Raw genomic sequence first — 18,066 nt, 5'->3', positions numbered from 1 at the left:
GTGTCGAAAAATGACAATAGGCTTGCCCGCTCATACATTGGGTTTCTAAACATCTCTGCCTACTCATAAGGGGGTACAGTAGTAGAAGGCGTGTGTGTGTGTGTGTTTATGTGCATGTATATGTGTAAGTGGGTACTCAAGAAATCTTGAATGCGTAAAACACAAAAAATATATACCTACTCAGAGCAGAGATTACAATCTTATGATTAAGTAAAGATGACTGACGAATCTATTAAGTACCTACGTCACCTTTTCAGTTAAAACCATTTAGGCTATATACCTACATAATAATACTCAAAAATAAGTACTTTAAAACATGACCCTCCTTCTGACATAGTCAGGAATACACAGACTAGGTTCATTAGCATAAATTATGTTCCCTCATAGACCTATACTTACACAACTAGTAACTTGAATATTAAATCGAATATATAATATTATCTATCATATACTGTACATAAAATAATTTAATAAAATGTGTTCCCTTTTTTTATTACCTAAGTCTGGAAAGTAGTGGGGAACCCAAGACATCTATTTTGCTAGTCTACCACCGTAACCACTAGACCAACGAAGCATTCAATATTATAATTTAGTTCCCATCAACACACAATTATTGTCAGCAGTTTTAATGTTAATTGTGAAACAGTGGCGGCGCGGCGGCATAAACTCTTATTACAAAAGTATGATATTTCATGGCGGCGGCGCCGACGACGGCGGCGGGGCGGCGGGGGAGGGGCTCACGTGTAAAATTTATGCATTGATATCAAGTTTACCCGTGTGACCTGAAAATCATGAACGTAAGGTAAGTATTTTTTATGACTAGCTGTTGCCCGCGTCTTTTAAAGTATGGAACCAAAAAACAAAAATAGGTTTAATTTCATTAAGTTCCCTTAAATGCAAATGAGAATTTTATTATTACTATAATGTGTACTAACTTTATGGTATAGTTTAATGATTGATAGTGTAGTCAAATGAATTAAATAGTAATAAAAATATTTACCTGCATAGTTACATGTAAAAAGCTTATTTCATTATTATTAATTTTATTACAAAACATTACATTGTCGAACCATAAGCCTTTATTCTACAGGGTGTTGCAAAATTGGTATACTAAGCCGAAACCTACATGTGCAGCATGGTATATCTAAGCCCAAAACTGAAATCAGAATTTGGAAATTCGCGAAAAAAAATATTCATTCTCCATAGTAAAAAGTCACGTGACCAACATAGTTTTTATGGAATTTTTTTTTTTTTTTTTTCGCGAATTTCCAAATTCTGAAATCAGTTTCAGGCTTAGATATACCATGCTGCACATGTAGGTTTCGGCTTAATATACCCTTTTTGCAACACCCTGTAGAGGGCTAGGTGGATGCACCGGTTTACCTCAACTCGATCTATAAGTTTGTAATAAAACAATCAGATCAAAATAATATAATTAATCACTTATGTCTTGTACCTACCAATGTACTCCCATACGGCCCATGCGGGGTAGGAGGCCGGGGTGCATACGGTGAGCCTATTACCATTTTTCGGAAACATCCAAGACCCGATACAGCGAATCGAACCTGGGACCTTTGGCGCTTTAGTCAGTGAACTAACCGCTGCACCATTGTAACAAATCAACTATAATAATAAAACCAGATGGGTGTTTAATTAGCGGGTTAGGCAACGTGTTGATCTAAACTAACGGTTGTATCGAGAGGGGTTGGTTGGTAAATTAATATAAAATAGGTTCTTACTTCATTTAAGTATCAATCTATTCTGGAATGAGTATTATTTATGTACTATTTAATATATTTTTTATAACTATACAGCAATGTTACATAAGCTCACGCGTTTCATTACTCTAGGGGTAGGCAACTAAGAAGATTTAACTGTTTGTCAATTTATGAGATTCAATCATCTTTCGTGGTTAGGACCGGAGGGTTACTTTTTTCATCAAAACCATACTTTGTACGTGCTTAAAATTTAGATGCGAACGTATGATACCTACAGCAGCCATGAGTGGTCCATTAAGCATTCCAAATAGAGTAAATTCTATACTGGTTTGACTAAATTACCAAATTATGAAATGAGGTGACACGTGTATAATTTTATTATTCCCCCACCACTAGGTAAGAATAAACGCTAGCAGAACCTAAAGCAATAAAGTTCAATATAGTGTGATTTTCTTTTTTGCACACGCATCAGTTTGCATTGTTATAAAACAGTAATTTACGCAATCATAGCGTTCATTTCTGCCTGCGCGCTTCAATCAAGCATCCATCCTGTTGCACCGTGTGTCGCTGCCATACCCCGCCCCGCACCGCGCCGCGCCCCCCGCAGACACCCGTGCCGTACCACTGCCGCCGCCGCCGCCGCCGCCACCGCCGTCGCCACCGCCGCCGCCGCCGCCGCCCACCGCCCGCTGCCTCCGCGCCTAGCCAGCCTATAGTGCCGCCTGCATCAACTCAAGCAAACAAGCTCTATCTTTGTAAAATGTTAGTAAGTATTTTTTGGAACGTTTTTATTTTTTTGAATGTTTAACTACATCCCCATTCAAATTAAATTATAATGGATTCTGTTGTATTTATCTTGTAATTTAATGTCCTGTCATAATTTAATTACTTCATCATCAAGTCGTGGGAACATACTTTAATACTTTTATTATTCACTTTTCAGGTCTGATTCTGAGTGCGAATCATTTGTTGCGCAAGACGCCGCCACCGCCGCAGCGAAGAAGAAGCCAGCAGCGAGCAAGAGGAAGTCGAGCGCAAGTGCATCGAGTACCTCAAGCAGTACCAACAAGTAAGATCACTATATTATCATTTATTTACTAGAGTAAGTTATAATTTTTTTTATGAGAATTAAAATAATAATTAATTAATTAAAGTATATCAACACGCAAATTTTACCTCAATCAATCAGTAATATTGATTTGCATTGATTCTAAGTTATGTTTTAAATCATTTAAACAGTAAAAAAAATTAATAGGAGTTAATTCACATATTTTTATGACAACAATCACTTTTTCTATAGTTAAATAACATACCTACAGACGAATTGAGAACCTCCTCCTTTTTGAAATCGGTTAAACACTATTTTAAATAAGAACTCAGTGCTGTGCTATCACAGCTTTTGCTAACACATTACTACTATATACTTATATATTTTTATTAGGAACTTGGACTGGCTAGGGCTTTGACTAAATGATAACAATTACGAAGACTTAAAATTCATAAATTAAATATATAAAATAAAGCTCAAATCTCGACCGGGGTAGATATTTGTTTAATAAGAATATTTGGTGCTCATGTCTTTGATAGTAAATATTTGTATTGTATGGTACTTATTGATATATCCAACCCGCCTGCTAGGTGTGGAGATTATGCTCATAACCCTCCTGCAGTTATTTTTGTGTGTAATGAAATTGAGGACTGTTGAGATTCATTAGATTCATCATAAAATTTAATTAAACTAAACAATCAAAAATACCTACTTCAAAAATGACTGTGATGTTTAATTTGTGTATTTAGCGAGCAAAGTGAATATATATACTTATATATTATTTTTTTCAGGTCCCAGAAAAAAAAGAAAACTGTGGATGTGTTCGGACTCTGCAACGAGGACGAATACAACGAATGCGTGTTGCAGTCGAAGACTCTACCATCATTCGTGGTGAATCGCGTGGCCAACGGTAACCAGCGGCGGGTTGGCAGCACATCCGGCGAATTCTATGCGGAGCTGAAGGTCTACGCGCGCCACGACGCTGAGGAAGCTCCCAAGGACACCCGCTGGACAAAGGCCTTGCTCCGACTAAACTGCTACCTTGAAGAGGGCTCACCGCAGTGGAAGCTGTTGCATCGCTTCGTGAAAGAGGCCGGTACACTCTTCGAGGACTGTGTACCGTCATTTTATAACCCCGACTTGGTTAAAATTAAACAGGCCGACTGAGGCAATTTTACTATATATTTCCATATTTTTATTTTTCCTATTGGGTACTTATATGTGGTATTAAATATTATTTTGGTATTGGTATAATTACAGGTAAACGTGGTATTGGATATTATTTTGGTATTGGTATAGGTATAGGTACAGGTAAATAAAGCTACAGCTAATTTTTTAATTAGTCTGTGTATGTTACTTTGTAAATTCTGAGTTAGTATTGGTATAGGTATAGGTACAGGTAAATAAAGCTACAGCTAATTTTTTAATTAGTCTGTGTATGTTACTTTGTAAATTCTGAGTTAGTTAGGTACTAGGTAACTTCAATATTTTTGTCAGTCAATCTATCCCTAAGCTTGAAGTCTTCTTCAGTCTATAGAATTCCACTGCTGGACGTAGGACTTTTCGCATCCAATCTATTACCAGACACCTTTTGCAAGTAGTCATCCTTCGTCCTACACTACGTTTGTCTAGTCGCGGTCTCCACTCCCGAACACGTTTACAGCTTTGAAGTTTTTTTTACAAATTTTATAGACACATATTTAGCGTGAAGGAAAATATCGTGAGGAGACCTGTGTGCATAATTAGATACCTCAAGACCACTTTAAATCAGACTCGGTGAGAGAAGGCTTTTGTCGTGCTTGGTGGCTTGGTGGTTTATAGTACCTATAAATTGCAATAATATATACCCATATAAGTACCTACCTAATTTCTAGTTAGTTAATCAACAGATCGCAAAATGCCATTTTGCACTGTATGTGCAGTAACTATTGACAAGAGGAAGTGGATTGGTCATTTGCGGAGTAATTCCCATAAGAAAAATAACATTGTTATTGCCGTGGAGGATGGAGTGCAAAAAATTTTGTCCGCATTCCGAGATAGAATAGCTACTTATAGAATTGTTGTGCCAGAAGGCAAAGAGCTTTACTCAACGTCTTTATTTTTCATCAATATAAGGAATAAAATAAAATCACTTTTAGATCAATCACTACAAAAACATACTAGTATCAAAGTAAACTTTGAACTTTTTTCAACATTCTTGATGATGAGCAATGATAATCAGGAGATAAAATCCTTTTCAACCAAAAATATTTCTCTCCATTTTAATTATGATTTTAATAAAATTTTCTCTGAAATAGAATCCGAATTGATGAAAAAAATGGAAGAGTTTCAGGAAAGGGACTCGGGCTGGACCTTTTTGAATAACTCACATTTTGAGATTAACATCAATAAATATCAACCACTCAGCGGGTCCAAGTACACAGCTTTACCTCGATTTATAAAAAACAAGAAAGCGTGTTTAAATATTCAAAACAATGATGAATACTGCTTCCTCTGGTGTGTTACAGCAGCCTTACACCCAACAAAGATCCACCCCGAACGGGTGTCTTCCTACCCTAATTTTCAGGATTTATTCAACACTGAAAACATGAATTTTCCTGTAAGTTTCGCAGATATCACCATATTTGAAAAAAATAATCCAAATATTACTGTCAACGTATATGGTTTGAGCGATGGTAAGTTTATTGAAGGACCATTATACAGATCAGAATCAATGAACAAAAAAGCTAGGCATATTAATTTATTGCTCGTTGAAAACGAGGATAAATCACATTACTGTTTGATTAAAAATCTACCCCGCCTTGTGAGAAGTCAAATCACTAAGCATCATGGAAATTTATTCTTTTGTGATACATGTTTGTCATTTTTCAAATTACAAGAAGACTTAACCAATCATGTTTGTGGAGAGACAGCCTATTTTTTACCCGAAAAAGGTTCTTTTCTCCAATTTAAAAATTATGACAAGAAACAAGATGTACCCTATGTAATCTATGCAGACTTTGAGACAATGTTACAACCAGTGCATGGTTGCGAACCCAACCCTAATATTGCTAATACAACTGACCTGCACCATCATATACCGATTGCTTTTGGATATAATATAATTTGTTCAGTTGATGAAACCCAAAATCGCTACGTTTCTTACAGAGGTAGGGACTGTGTTTCAAAGTTTATTCAATCGCTACAAACTGATTGTAAAAAAATTCATGATTCGTTAAATACCAACAAACCAATGATTTTCACGGAGTCAGACGATCTGAATTTCCAAAAAGCAAAGCGCTGTCATATTTGTAACCATTTTCTATGGAATGATAAAGTTAGAGATCACTGTCACATCTCCTCACGCTACCGCGGCGCGGCTCATGCTCATTGTAATTTGCAATATAAATCACCTAATTTCATACCAATATTTTTTCATAACTTATCAGGATATGATTGTCATCTTTTCATCAAGGAACTTGGTGAACTTCCTGGAATGATAAAATTAATTCCAAAAACAAAGGAAAATTATATTTCCTTCACAAAATTTTTACCCATCGGTGATGGAGATCACATTCAGTTGCGATTTACCGATTCATTCAAGTTTTTGGGAACCAGCTTAGAGAAATTAGCTAAAACATTAAAAAAAGAAGACTTTCATTGCCTACGCAAGCATTTTCCAGAAGATAATCACTTTAGTCTTTTGACGCGTAAGGGAGTCTACCCTTATAATTACATGAGTAATTGGGAGACTTATTTAGAAGACAGTCTACCTTCCCAGTCCAAGTTTTTCAATACTATGACGAATGAACACATTTCAACTGAAGATTATCAACATGCCCAGTCAGTTTGGAGTCAGTTCGAAATTCATAACTTAGGTGAATATACTGATTTGTATCTCAAAAGTGATGTATTAATTTTAACGGACATTTTTGAAAGTTTTCGTAAGACATGCAAACGCCATTACCAGCTAGACCCAGCATTTTATATCACTGCCCCAAGTTTGTCATTTGATGCTATGTTGTTAAAGACAGGCGTTAAACTAGAACTTTTAAATGATTTATCCATGATCCGTATGATTCAAAGTGGAATTAGAGGAGGAGTAGTTATGTGCTCCCATCGTCATGCGAAAGCAAACAACAAATCTATGACTGATTATGATCCCTCAAAAGAAGATTCATACATAGTCTATTTAGATTGCAATAATTTATATGGTTATAGTATGTGTCAACATCTCCCTGAGTCTAATTTTAGATTCCTCAAGCAATATGAAATTGACCAACTTGATATTTTATCAGTAGAGGACGAGTCTGATCATGGTTATATACTTGAAGTAGATTTGGTGTATCCGCGGAACTTACATAGTGAACACGATGATTTACCATTTTGTCCTGAAAAATGCACCCCACCCGGAGGAAGAAATAAAAAGTTAATTCCAAATCTGTATGATAAATACAATTACGTTATTCACTATAGGCATTTAAAAACATGCTTACAGCATGGCTTAATTTTGCAAAAAATTCATCGCGTGATTACGTTTAAACAAAGATCTTATCTTAAAACATATATCGACCTTAACACAAAACTTCGTCAAGAAGCTAAATCAGTGTTTGAACAGGATTTCTTTAAACTTTTAAATAATTCAGTGTTCGGAAAAACATTAGAAAACATCGAATCCAGGGTTAAAGTTCACTTGGTGAAGCAATGGAGTGATACGACCAACAAAACCAAAAAGTCATTGAGTGTTGATAAACTAATTGCAAGCCCAAATTTCCACAGTATCTCTGTTTTTAGTGAGAACTTAGTAGCTGTTCAGATGAAACCTAAACGAATCGTTATGGATAAACCGATATATATTGGATTCTCAGTTCTTGAGCTATCTAAAGCGCACATGTACCACTTTCATTACGATATTGTAAAACCATATTATCAAGATAGTGTTAAAATGTGCTACACGGACACTGATAGTTTTATTTATTCCATAAAATCAGATGATTTTTACCACGATTTGAAAACTCATTTCCTAAAATATTTTGACACGAGTAATTACAGCATTCAGAACGAATACGACCTACCTTGCATTAACAAAAAAGTACCAGGTCTGTTTAAGGATGAAATGGGTGGGAGGATAATAACAGAGTTCGTGGGTCTAAGATCCAAACTGTACTGTGTAAAAACTCAAGATATGGTTATAAAAAAGGCTAAAGGTGTCAAAGCATGTATAGTTCGAGATCTGACTGATTCAGACTATAAATCCGTCCTTCATAAAAATAATGTCATCCGCAAGAAAAATATTTTGTTTAGATCGATCCGCCATGAATTAATTACGAAAAGCATTAATAAAGTAGCTCTATCTCACAACGATGACAAAAGATTGATACGTAGCGATAAAATTAGTACAATAGCCTGGGGTAGTAAACATATTTTGTGATCTGTTGATTACTTTGATATTAAATATAAATACATAGTTTTAATATAGTATAGTTAAGTACCCTAAATGTAATTATGATTATATGAGTGTAAGTAGATATAAGAATGTAATCAATTAAAATGTTTTTTAATAATAAAATCAAAGCAGAATATTTATTTGTTTTTTTTTAGACCTATTCTAAATTCATAAAAATGCTATACATAGGTAGGTATATTATTCACTATCAAATAGTTTGATGGAAAACAACCAAACACGTGTAGCTCACTAATGTAGCTCACACGCCCCGTGTCTGCGTCAGCAAAAACAAGTCTATACTTGTCTATACTGCCGGCACTCTTTGTAATAAAATCGAAGGTATTCTACTGGAAAACTGCAACGCAAACATTTTTGCAAGTGTGAAAAAGATAGTATGTTATAAAACATGGTGTTTTCAAATTGTCGATGTTGCATATTCATTATGTTTTCACAACACGTGGCTACTGCGTAAAGTGCAACGCAAACGTTTGTGTAAGTGTGAAAAAGATAGCATGTTATAAACATTATGTTTTCAAATTATCGATGTTGCATATTGATTATGTTTCTTTCATTCTACCACCAGCGTGCGCACGAGCACCTCACTGTTAAGACTCGGACCATTCTCAAACAAAACTCTACAAAATGTCACAATCGGTAAGTTATTTATTTCTTCTCGCATATTTGAATGTAGAGTGCTCGAGAGTTATGGTGGACAAATTATTTAATATTTTTCTTTCTTTCCAGATCCTGAATGAATCTAGTCCATACGGGTTAGGTACGCCGCATTCATTCGACCAGCTGCAGTGCGGACAAGTCTGGTTCGACAGCGATGTTGAAGAGGTGCGGCCACCAAGCCCAGAGAGAACCATCACCAAAAAGAAAAGTGTTGCGACCAGACAGTCCAGAAAACGGCGGGCGGAGGATGACTCCACAACCTCTTACGTGATGAGCAAATCACCGCGACCAGGACATCGGCTCGTGAGAATTGAGGTTGTGGATCTGAACAGCAGCACTAGTGACAGTGAGTGTGTGGTGCTAAAAGCACAGTACGTTGTGACGCATCCGGTAGATGAAATAATAGACATGACGGAAAACCTCGTGAAAAAAATAACAAAGACTATGTGTAGCTCTTAAGTAATTTTAAGTTTAGTTTAGTATGTAAACTATATTTTTGTATAGATGTAGGTATATTAAAATGAATAAAAAACTTTAATAAAAATCTGGATTTTATTTTCTTTAAAAATAATATTAATTATCATTATAATACCATTTCCTTAAACAAATAACTGTTTTTAAAGCACAATATTTTTGATGGTTAAAACAACAAATTTTGCCATTACCTTGATAACTATCAAATAATGATTTTAGGTTAGGGCACCCCCTTTCTCCGATATCTAGAACTTTACAATCAGGTGACAACTCTCTTAACCACTTACATTTCTCAGCACCTTTAACAAATACATTTGCTTTGTCTAAAACTGGTTTTATTAACCTGCTAAATTCATTATAATCTATGTACCCTTGTCGCCAGTAAATTCCCCTATTTCTCTCCAACCATTTTACTTGTTTCTTTTCATCATTAGTTAATTTTGAAAATGGATAAGGAGGCTTTACTAAATAGACCTGAGTATATTCTTTTGTAGCATATGCTAATTCTTTGATAATAAATCTATTTTTATAGTCACGAAATCCTTGCAAATCCAATAATAATAAATCAGTACTCATATTAGTTTTTTTACAATATTAGACAGTGGTTTATACTCGATTATACAATCATTTAAAATAAGACAATAAGCTGTTGTTTGATCGGGTATTTCTACATCACTCTCTATCTCAACACGTACATCCACCGGTCCGGTTTTTAATGTTTCGTTTTGACGACAACAGTCAACCACGAACAAGGGTGCCTTTTCTTTAAACTGTTTTAAACTTAACAACGGCCCTAACTGATGTCCAAAATATGACTGTTGAAATTTCACGTACTGCTCGTATATTAATAGATATCGGTCTTCTCCAAATTTTATATCAAGATTTTCATATGGAAAATAGGTAGAATTTAAGAACACTTTAACATCGCGTAAATGACAATGATCGAATTGGGACATATCCGACTTAGCATTGCTTTTTCGATTTGTTTGTAAGCCTATAATAACGAACCGCGGTTTTTCCATTTGAGATGTAGTTTTTATTGACCACGTATGTTTGGTACTTCTTGGTAATAGAGGATATTCATAAAGATCCCAATTTCTAAATGCTATATTAATAGCTTTGTCTTTCTCTAAATATCTCAATAAGTGAATCCTCTCGCGATCTGATACTTTTATATGTGGCATTCTCCACACTAATTTATTTATGGTTATATCGTCTAATACTTCATTAGTACTTAATTTTATTGCGTTAAGGTTCGTGTTACTACGCAGAAGTACCAACTCATGCTTACAATTCATAATAATTTTTTTGTAATCCTCAGCGAAGCCAAAAATTTTATTTAATGGTATAGACACGGAAAAAGATCCTGAAGTAATTTTAGAGCCCTCAATTTCCCACCCCCACAACCGTGACATTTTAGATTCATTTTCATTCATTGACAACAAAGATTTTATAGTAGTTGTTATTCCTGCGTTTTTTATTCTATCTATCTCAACACCGTTGAGTTCATATCGAATATCTTGAAAAAGAAACAGTATAGCATTGTTAATAAGTTCAACACTGCTTACTTTCTCTCTTTTATCACCAACAGGACGAGACACTGTGATAGACCCTTCTATGTATAGTGTACTCGCTGTCGGCAAAACGTACAGGTCTTGTTGATTAATAGGAATGCGAATCTCATCATTAAGGTTAAAACTGTTTATGTATGGTTTATACGAATGAACTTCATAGCTTTCAATACTGTTGTCATGGGTGATCGGATCTGTTATATTTAAAATATTCATTTTAAGAGTTTGATGGATTTCAGAAATTGTTTGTTTTCCTTTGTAAGCTTTTTCCTTTTTATAGGTGGTGGCTGATGGTCTGCGCGTAATGTACTGCGTATGTTATATAGCGGTTCAAACCTTTTATTGATGAAATCGATCATTTTTTTCTTAAATGCAAATAGAGTTGTAATTCTTCTTGTCGTAAATTAATCAAGTTGTTTTTTGCGTCTAAAATTCTTATGTTAATTTCACTAACAGTGTCTTGATTTACCGGAAAATATATTAAATTTTTTGGAATTTCTATTATTCGGTATCCTGGTGGTACACTAGGAGCAAATTCGTATATAATGTGACTGGGTTTTCCGTTAATATACGATCCGCTCACAATGTCACATTCGATGCGAACGATGGTTGTAGAAAGAATGCTTACTGGAAAGACGGAGTCATGTAATATATTGGCTTTAAGTATTTCATTTCTAAAACCCAATGTCCTCGCAATTGAACCAGCTTTTTCAAAATGAATGTCTTTCGAACAAAATATATTTGTACTTAAAGTATTATTGTTGCACATTAACTTAAATGTGCAATCAGTTAAATGTGATTTTAAGAAATCGTAAATATCTAGCAGTTCGTAAGATCCTTCAGGGATTTCTACCATTTCATTATCACCATAATAAAATTTATTGTTGTTTTTACCGACGTTAGGTATCGAATTGAATGTTGAAAAAAATACTAGTCCGCATTCATATTCACCACCAAGTTGCAAAGCCGGCGAATAATTTGTAGACAAAGCGGATTTACAACCAGTAATTGATAGTGTGAACGACATTGTGATAATGAGAAATAATATAATCAATCGCTTGTTATAAACGGTTTCCAGATTTTTTTCAGAAATTTAATGCATAAGTGACCACAATTATAAAGATTACTTCCTTGACAATTTTGATAATTGTAGAATACATTATTTTTTTTTGTTAAATAAGTTAATATTTCTTTAGGCGGTTTTAAACCATAACTATCAAAATAGTTCGTATAATTATTAACTTTGACATAGGCTACCCAGTGAGTTCCATCATTGACTGAAAGATCTAAATTTACAATAGCACACTCAATTTTCTTAGGCTTACTTGGCAGAGTATCTCTCATATAAACTCCACGGAAATAAGGTATATCGCGAGTGTGACTTAATATATCAATATTACTTAGAGCACGTCTGGGTAGCCGCGAAACTAGTTTTTTGACGATTTTACACATAGTCCTTTACCCTTTTTGTACGGTTTTATGTATAAACCTTTCCCCAATGCGATTGATTCCATCGTCTTATTGTGACGTTCAGATTCCGCCAGATTTTTTTGCGCTGACTTATAATCATTTACAGCTTTAGCTATGCCGCCTACACCACCGGCTAATGATCCCAATGCCGATAGTCCCGCAAAAATTGGAATTAAAGGAAGTATCCCTCCTGTTTTAGGAATGGGAATAATTCTAGGTAATTTCACACGGTTATTTTTGTGAAATATTTTTTTTGCAGCCAAATATGCTAACTCTATGGCATGTTTGTTATTTTTTGGTTTTATTTTCCTAAGCACTGATTTTAATTTGTTAACAGATGATTTAAATGATTGAACCCCAGCGCCAGTTCTAAGTTTAGCTTTCATAATTTTATTTACCAACCAAGATGCGACTTTTTCTCCTGTACTAACGTCTTTTGATTTCAATCTTTGTTTTGCCATATTTTTTAACTCCAAATCTGCTTTATGTCGATCTTGTAAATTAGAATAGTTTGCGTAAGCTATATCGTGTTGCATGCATGCGTTGTCCAAACGATTAATGCCTTTATCGCCTCTTCTTAAACGTTCTTGTAAGCGTGTACCTGGACCACAGTATTGATAGCCTGGTAAGTGTAACTCTACTGGCAAATTATTTATCAATGAGTTAAGGAGTCCTTTCCCTTTCATTACTGGGTGACTAATGAAAATAAATGGAACAAAACAGTATAATATATGTACTTCAATCTTTAATAACATTGCTTTTATCGATCCAACTGTTTTCTTTTGAGCTTAGACCAAGCCATTTAACACAAACCTTATTTCCAGACGTTTTAATTACCTTTTCAACTAAATAAATATTAGGATACTTAGTTTTTTGAAGTTCGTATTCATAAAAACAACCTTTTATCGGAATTCCATGTTGATCTCGTACGTAATATGTAGTAGGTTGAGATTTTATTACTTTCATAACCGTAAACAATTCAGTGGACCAGTTCGGTGTATAGCCTTTTTGAAACTCTCCTTTATACTTGCTTATACGGACAACGTCACCTATATAATACTTATTTTTTTTTAATGATATAGCCTTATGACGATTTTTTATATTCTTAGCTATGATTGATTCATTCAACTTATTTATCTCAGATGGTTTATACTTTGTAGTGGTATGAATAGTATGATTATAATTATATACTATATCATTTATTGGACTTCCTATCCATTTATATTTTCCAACAAAACTGAAATGTTTAAACATCTTGCCTTTTAAAGTTCTTATAACTCTTTCCACTATTGATGCTTTTTTTGAAGAGTATGTGGAATAATGATTAATTCCTCTCTTTTGCATAAGCTGTCGAAATATGTCATTGTAAAACTCCAAACCCATATCAGTTTGCAAATTTGCAGGAGTTCGTCCTTCCTTTAAAACTCTATCAAAAGCTAAAACCACCTCACGCTTTGTTTTACTCTTCAATGCTACTACCCATGTATACTTAGAAAAGGCGTCAATAACAACCAATATGAATTTAAAACCATTGTTGTATTTGTAGTATTTTTTTACATCAATCAAATCTGCTTGCCATAAATCATCTATTCCTTTTAGGATAACTGACCGACGTGGGAAATTTCGTCTGGCAGCTTTATGAATTTCATTAACCACACCTTTTTTACTCATGTTGGATGGTGAGATGATCTCTCAAATCTACTATATGATCTTTGATCATATTACTCACGTCTACTTTAGAGCACTTGCGATGCAACTGTTCCTGAAGAAGACTTAATTCAGCTTTTATACTTGTGAGTTCTGCAAGAAAGTCTTCTTTTTTGCAATAAAGGTTGTAGCTTTGGTCGAGGTACTCTTTACTAACAGCTTCATCACCCTCAATTGGCAATTTCAATCCTTTTAATCTTCTTTGTTTTAAATCGTAATCACCTACTTCGTTTTGACTAAGTGTTTTAGTTAATGGTGTAAATTCTAACGAGTCTAGAACACGCATTCTTTTATGAACGTGGTGACCAAACTTATCGATGTTCATCATGTAACTGAGGTGGAGGTTATAGTTATAATAAAACTTAAATTAATTTGCACAAGTATTTATTTACTTAATGTCTACACATGTTCTTAATTCTTTCATAACTGATAATATTTCATCATCTAATCCAGTGTTACCAGCATCTCTGGAAGCTATTAACAATTTTAATGTTTTCACTAAGTCATTTGGATCATTCCAAAAAATGTAATCAACACTTTTACCAACTTCTTTAAATAATGGCAATCCCTTCCCTTTCGCGGTGCTGCTGTTAGATTTGTCTGAAGGTGAACTTAACAATGGTTTTATAATTTCTAAATACTTAAAACCCCTATTGCTGTTAATTGGTTGATTTAAATCATATTTTCTTTTATGTGCATTCGTGAGCAATAACATGGACTTGTAAATTTGTTTGTCATCTTCAGTGACTACTCCTAAATCAGGTTTTCTTTGATAGAGTAATTCAGATAGCCCTCTTGTTCTATTAAATGAATGTCCAGCTACTATAAATTCATTATCGGTTATAGTAACGCGCTCTGTTCCGATCATTGGTTTTCCATTTTCTATCCTGATTCCGTATGGAATATCTTTAAACACTTCTGATGACAAAGACCATGATGATATTTCCTTAGGAGTCGGAGTCGAAACACCATCGCAAGTTTCAAAAAATAAATCACTCGTGTTATTCTTTGAGTTTTGTTCAAACTCTGAATCACTGACAGATTGTTCAAAATTTATATCACTTAATGAATTTTGCAGTGTATCGCCTGATACTTTAGTGGGTACCGATAATTTTCTTTTCCTTGAAAGAGTAATATCTGGTATGGTATTGTCTTCTTCCTCACTATCTTGATAACCACCATCATATTCTCTAGCACTAGAGTTTTTTCTGGCTAGCTGCTTTAATGGGTCAGTTACTGGTTTGAAAATAGATTGCAGTGCTATTTCAGAATCTAATTTGTTGTTTTTCATTTGTTGAACTTTCTTTTTAACAGCCTCAGCAGATTTGATTATTTGCTGTTTTATATTTTTTTCATCGTTCATTTTCGCAAACAGTACAACTTTCTAGTCGAAAAGCAAATGGAAAAGTGCTGAGTATATTGTTGAGAAGCTTTATATATTCATTTCAACCATCGACGTTTATAAATGTATCAAATTTCATTCTATAGCAACCTTTGTTTTTCTGACAGTCTTTATTTATGACTAAGTAGCTAAATTCATTTTTCCAAACTCTGGAACACATTTCACGAAACTTTGACCAGGTCATATCAGTGTTAACATGTTCATCATATACATGTCGGAGGTTTACGTCATCTTGCTTAAATAAAATTAAAAGATTGGCATTGTCACGAATTAATTGTTTTGGGACTTTGGTGTAGGTTTGGTTTAAATAAAAACAGTCTATATTTTTATGTCTTCCCATAGCAAAATAATCTCGAATATTATTTTGATTTTCGCATGCTACATCATCAAAAATTATGATGGAATTTTGAGCGGCGTTAATAGGACTTAAAACTTCCTCATTGTCGTGATATTTAAAATAGGAAAGACCGGATACTAGATTCAATACCTTTTCTAGAAATATGTATTTTGGTTGGAAAATTGTTTTTGAGTACAGGTATACGTTACTAAAGTATAATCCATCTGGATGTAAAAGTAAGCCTATCACTAAGTTTGTTTTTCCACAGTTAGATGGTCCGCAAATAATGCAACGGATAGTATTGGGTAAAAGTACACTCGCGAGCAACCAAATCGACTCAAGCCTTGACGGCGCAAACATACATTAATACAAGTAAAATTATGAATAGAAATAATAAAAATGATATGTCATTTAAAAGCTTAAGATGTCAGCTTTAATTTGATATCATTATTATTGAAATCCATTCATCATTTTTGAAATAAATGATGTCTGAACGCAATTGTAGGAAAAACGGGAATTTAGGAAAAAAGGGTATGGGTATCGTATTATACAAATTAAACAAAAAATGTTAAGATAAAAATTTATTTATTTAAATCAATACTTTGTATTGCCCCCTCTTGCCCTAATTACAGCCTGCAGCCTGTTTCTCATAGACCTTATCAACTTTTTGACAGTTTCCTGAGGAATGCCGTCCCACTCCTCTAATAAAGCTGTCTTCAGCTCGTCCACGCTTGCAGGGACTGGATTCCTGGCCCGAACTCTTCTTTTGAGCTCGTCCCATAAGTGTTCGATGGGATTCAGGTCAGGACTGAGCGCAGGCCAGTCCATCGTGCGCAATTCCTTCTCTCTCAGAAACTGCCGACTGACTCGTGCCGTGTGGCAGCGGGCATTGTCGTGCATTAGCACGAAGTCTTCACCGACAAATTCTGCATAGGGCACAACATGACCGAGTAGAATGTCGGTGATGTACCGATCAGCTGTTAACCCGCCTCCTCGGCCGCCTCCAGGCACGAAAACAAGTGCGGTTTTTCCCTCTAGAGAAATACCAGCCCACATCATGCAGGAACCGCCGCCATATGCTACTGTTTCAGCGAAACAACATTGGGAAAATCGTTCCCCCGGACGCCGGTAGACCCGGCCTCTCCTGTCACTGCCATGCAGACACACTCTGCACTCATCAGTAAACAGGACCGACCGCCATTGCGCAATGCTCCAATCGAGATGCTCTCGAGCAAACTGAAGACGCGCTTGTCGGTGGCCTGCAGTCAATTTGGGGCCTGATGCAGGTCTTTTTGGTGTCAAGTTGGCTTCCTTCAAGCGTCTTCTCACTGTCCACTCGCTGACAGCCACTTGTCGTACACGTCTCAGTTCTTGCTGCACATCAACGCCCGTAAGGTGTCGATTGCGCAGCGAGGTTGAGACAATGAAGCGGTCGTCTCTCTCTGAAGTGCAGCGGTGGCGGCCCGTTCTTGGTCTTCGATTGAAGGCACCAGTCTCTTGGAACCGTCTGTATACTCGGGATACAGCAGACTGGCTCAAGTGGAGCTGGGCAGCGACTGCTCGCTGACTTAACCCTTGTTGCAGCAAGGCAACAACTTGAGCAGCTTCTTCTGGTGTGGTATCCATGGGTTTGCGAAAACAAGGAATACAATGCAACGAGATGTGTACCGGTCAACTTGCAACAAGCGACTGATAAGGTACACCGGATGTGGAAAGGTTTTATAGCGGGATCAGGTAGCGCAAGGCGTGGATTCCTAATGAGGTAATTAACACTGACGGGCAATTAAAATGCGTCATTAAATCTGCGCTTAGTTTTTTTTTATGGTATTGATCTTAATTGAAAGCCTAATTCTTCAGCTTTCGAATGACATATCACTTTTATATTTACCATTTATCGTTTTAGGAAAATCAATGTATATGTGCGCCGTGAAGGCTTGAGTCGATTTGGTTGCTCGCGAGTGTATTCCATGTCGGTGATTTACTTTGTTTGAATCGACATTAATTTGACTGAGCTGTAGTGAATTTGGTTGTTTAATGAATTTCATGTTTATTAAATGACAATGTGTTACCACTTACATCGTCATTGAAGAAGTGCGACAAAAAATTAAAAACTCAACTTTTTATGTTATCTACAAAAATCTGGAATGAATTATTGGGAAGGCTATCACACTCAAGTGAGCGACGACGACGCGCGAAGCGCGCGGCGGCGGAGCGAACGCAGAGTGGGATAGACTTCCCA

At 35.5% G+C, this 18,066-nt stretch overlaps 3 protein-coding genes across 3 annotated transcripts in view; 2 read left to right on the top strand and 1 right to left on the bottom strand.

The window, feature by feature from the left end:
- LOC125491169 (phytanoyl-CoA dioxygenase domain-containing protein 1) overlaps window positions 1-18,066 on the bottom strand; it is a 51,841-nt gene that overhangs the window by 23,665 nt on the left and 10,110 nt on the right. The window lies entirely within an intron of this gene.
- LOC119692506 lies at window positions 1,685-3,948 on the top strand. Its single transcript, XM_048632441.1, has 3 exons — window positions 1,685-2,480; window positions 2,662-2,787; window positions 3,558-3,948. Coding segments are annotated over exons 1-3 (504 nt in total). The 5' UTR covers window positions 1,685-2,478; the 3' UTR covers window positions 3,934-3,948.
- LOC125491170 lies at window positions 7,065-9,325 on the top strand. Its single transcript, XM_048632442.1, has 3 exons — window positions 7,065-8,683; window positions 8,775-8,845; window positions 8,936-9,325. Exons 2-3 carry the CDS (start codon window positions 8,834-8,836, stop codon window positions 9,323-9,325), a joined length of 402 nt encoding a protein of 133 aa, XP_048488399.1. The 5' UTR covers window positions 7,065-8,683; window positions 8,775-8,833.

The sequence above is a fragment of the Plutella xylostella genome, chromosome Z (genome assembly GCF_932276165.1).
Source record: "Plutella xylostella chromosome Z, ilPluXylo3.1, whole genome shotgun sequence".
NCBI lineage: Eukaryota > Metazoa > Arthropoda > Insecta > Lepidoptera > Plutellidae > Plutella > Plutella xylostella.
This window is presented reverse-complemented; position numbering and strand designations above follow the sequence as displayed.

Excerpts from the sequence above, each read along its gene's own strand:
- LOC119692506 (XM_048632441.1), top strand. Across the intron at positions 2,788-3,557 it reads ACCTCAAGCAGTACCAACAA|GTCCCAGAAAAAAAAGAAAA; the intron begins GTAAGATCACTA and ends TATTTTTTTCAG.